This window comes from Ranitomeya imitator, chromosome 3, assembly GCF_032444005.1.
Source record: "Ranitomeya imitator isolate aRanImi1 chromosome 3, aRanImi1.pri, whole genome shotgun sequence".
NCBI classification, from domain to species: Eukaryota; Metazoa; Chordata; class Amphibia; order Anura; family Dendrobatidae; genus Ranitomeya; species Ranitomeya imitator.
In genome coordinates this window covers 550,902,363-550,905,372 of record NC_091284.1, presented here as the reverse complement: position 1 = coordinate 550,905,372, position 3,010 = coordinate 550,902,363, and the positions used below count along the sequence as shown (strand labels likewise).

The 3,010-nt window shown below is 45.2% G+C and overlaps 1 protein-coding gene across 1 annotated transcript; it reads right to left on the bottom strand.

Annotated features, from left to right (window-relative positions):
• Positions 1-319: 319 nt before the first annotated feature.
• Positions 320-2,806, bottom strand: LOC138670500 (uncharacterized). The gene is made up of 7 exons (XM_069757907.1): positions 2,734-2,806; positions 2,370-2,498; positions 2,216-2,290; positions 1,975-2,088; positions 1,683-1,884; positions 1,430-1,589; positions 320-1,323 (listed from the first exon to the last, which is right to left on the bottom strand). The coding sequence occupies exons 2-7, from the start codon at positions 2,412-2,414 to the stop codon at positions 408-410; spliced, it is 1,512 nt and encodes a 503-aa protein (XP_069614008.1). The 5' UTR covers positions 2,415-2,498; positions 2,734-2,806; the 3' UTR covers positions 320-407.
• Between the last annotated feature and the right edge of the window lie 204 nt (positions 2,807-3,010).

Genomic DNA, 3,010 nt, shown 5'->3' with positions numbered 1-3,010 from the left:
TTTGCTGAATATTTTTTGTCACCTGTTGGGCGGATTCCATGGCAAGACATAATTGTGTGACTTTTTTTTAATTTTTTTTATTTTTTTTTTCCAAAATTTTTTGGTAGCAACTGCCACAAAAAAAAAAAAAAAAAAAAAAAAAAAAAAGAGTGTGTGTGGTTTGCTTGCTAATATAATATAAAACCATTTTGTTAAACCTTGAAAACGTCTGGTGTCTCTTTTCACTTAACCTTTCATATTTACCTTAATTAATGAACACACACACACAGTAGATTGTAAACCAGAATTATGTTTATTTCAAAAAATATATTTTTTGTGGGTAATTTTCCCACACAAATTTTTTTTTGGTAATTTAAAGAACCTTTTTTTTTTGGCAAAAAAAAAATATGTACAAGTACATTCCAGGTTCACAGGTCCTGGTATTGTTGGGTGGAGTAACTATGGGAGGAGGGGCTGGAAGGTTGGACCACGTCGGTAGGTGGGATTGGGGAAACCCTACCTGTTGCGTCTGTAGTGGAAGGGGGGGGGGAAACAGGAGGCTGACCAGAGGGGTGTTGTGTTGGGGTAGGTGGAAAACTTACTGGGGAAGTAAAGCTGGGCAAAGATGAAGAAAACACGGGTGAATACATTTGGGTTGTGGGCCGGGTTGGGTATTGGTACTGATGTTGATATTGAGAGTGATGTGGATATTGGGACTGGCGGTGATATTGTGGGGCATGGTGTTGAAATTGGGACTGGGATGTGTGGGGAGGTGTGGGGGTAGATTGGGGTTCGTTAATTACCTTCAGCAGAGCGTTATGGCAGCTATTCATTACCCGCATCTGCTGATCAAAAGAAAGCTTTTCCATGCTCCTGAGCATGGACTGAAAAAAAAGATTGGCTGGAGCTTGACTTACATCTAAATGCAGTCTATCCAAGCGACTGCTGATTTCATGGTGGTTTTCACTCATGCGTGATTGCATCATGCTGAAACCAGCAGTCACTTGTTCTCCCAAAATTTTAAATGAATTTTGGAAGCCTGCATTTAGATGCAAGAACTCAGGAGCATAGCTCCTTTCCTGACCCCTCTGACGCTGCCGCCATGAACCTACCGGTGGTGTAGAGGTGGCAGGGTCAGAGGGGTGGGGTAAAGGGAACGCTATCTGTTGACCATCAGATGCGAGTAAGGAAGGCTGCACTCCACTGGTAGAGGCGGATGAAGTGGAGGGGACAGAGGGGTGAGAGGTGTGGGGCCTACCGACGTGGTCCCCGGTGGCGGACTCAGGAGGGATCGCTTCAGAGGGTGCAGAGGTAGATGCAGGCGCACGGTGGCTGGAGTAGGTGCTGTGAAAGAAAAAAAAAATAAGTTAATATATTGATATGAAAAAGGCCGGACTGAAACAAAAGTTTTGTGATTAGACAGGTTCTTACTGTGATGTTGAATACTTACACTCTACTCAGCATGGTTTCCCTCAGGAAGGAGAGGTTCGGGCCATATCTGTACCTCCTCTTCTTCCTTGCTGCTGAGCCACTCGGGGCCTGCATCTCCTCGTTAAACTCCCTCTTAAAGCGATCCCTCAATGACCGCCACCGCTTCCTAACCTTGGTACCTGTGAAGACAGGAATGAAGAAAAAAAAAAAAATATTCGTAAATGCAAGACATTACATTCAGCTCAAAACATCACTGAAAAGTGAATACTTACATAGTTTGCTCTGCTGCTGTGGAAGAAGGTCCTCCCACCTCGCAAAGATGTTCCGGCATACTTCCAACCAGAGCCGACGGGTGACACTGGTATCAGCATGCCTGCGGTCAGCCATGTTCCACAGTGGCTCCCGTTCACGAACCTCCTCGATGAGGGCTTCAATATCGATATCTGAATCGTATTCGGGAGCACACTGTGAAGCCTGTTAGAACAAAAAAAAAAGAAAGAATTAAAAATTAGTAGACTGAAAGCAAAAAATTAACAATTGAAGCCCCACAAAAAACCGACTCACTGATGGCCGACCGCGGCGTCGAGTCCGCCGACTCTGGGAGCGCCTGGGAGAACCTTCATGCTGTGCTGGACGTTCAGCAGCACCAGCAGCAGCAGCAGCAGCAGCAGCAGGAGACTGAAATAAAGGATAAAAAAATTAGCTTTAATGTATGTATATGTTTTCTGTGTTACGTTATATTTGAAATTCTGTTTTGTGTACGGTGCAGTGTGATGTGTGAAGCAAGTGTTTCACCACTACTTACACTTGGTTCCTCCTCCACTTCGATGTCTCCACCCGTCTCGGTCCCTTCCGACAGCTCCTCATCGGATTCTGATTCCTGTTGAAACATAATAAATGCATGTAGTGACTCAAAATGATGTAAATTTAAAAAAAAAAAAAAAAATTTTTTTACTTACCGATACCTGCTGTTGCTGTGGAGGAGGGCTGCCGGAAGAGGACATTGTGTGGCTGTGGTCCAGGTGGCTGTGGTCAAGGTGGCTGTGGTCAAGGTGGCTGTGGTCAAGGTGGCTGTGGTCCTGGTAGGTCTGTAAGTTAAAAGACACTTGCAATCTGCTCTACACATTGAAGTAGCAGATTTGGGGTCTTCAAAACTTACTTTTCAGATTTTCTGGCTGTGGGCCAGGTGGCTGTGGTCCAGGTGGCTGTGGTCAAGGTGGCTGTGGTCAAGGTGGCTGTGGTCCTGGTAGGTCTGTAAGTTAAAAGACACTTGCAATCTGCTCTACACATTGAAGTAGCAGATTTGGGGTCTTCAAAACTTACTTTTCAGATTTTCTGGATGTGGGCCAGGTGGCTGTGGTCCAGGTGGCTGTGGTCCAGGTGGCTGTGGTCCAGGTGGCTGTGGTAAAGGTGGCTGTGGTCCTGGTAGGTCTGTAAGTTAAAAGACACTTGCAATCTGCTCTACACATTGAAGTAGCAGATTTGGGGTCTTCAAAACTTACTTTTCAGATTTTCTGGATGTGGGCCAGGTGGCTGTGGTCCAGGTGGCTTATGCCGGTCAGTGTGGTCCCTACTCTATCTGCAATATAATAAGTATAAT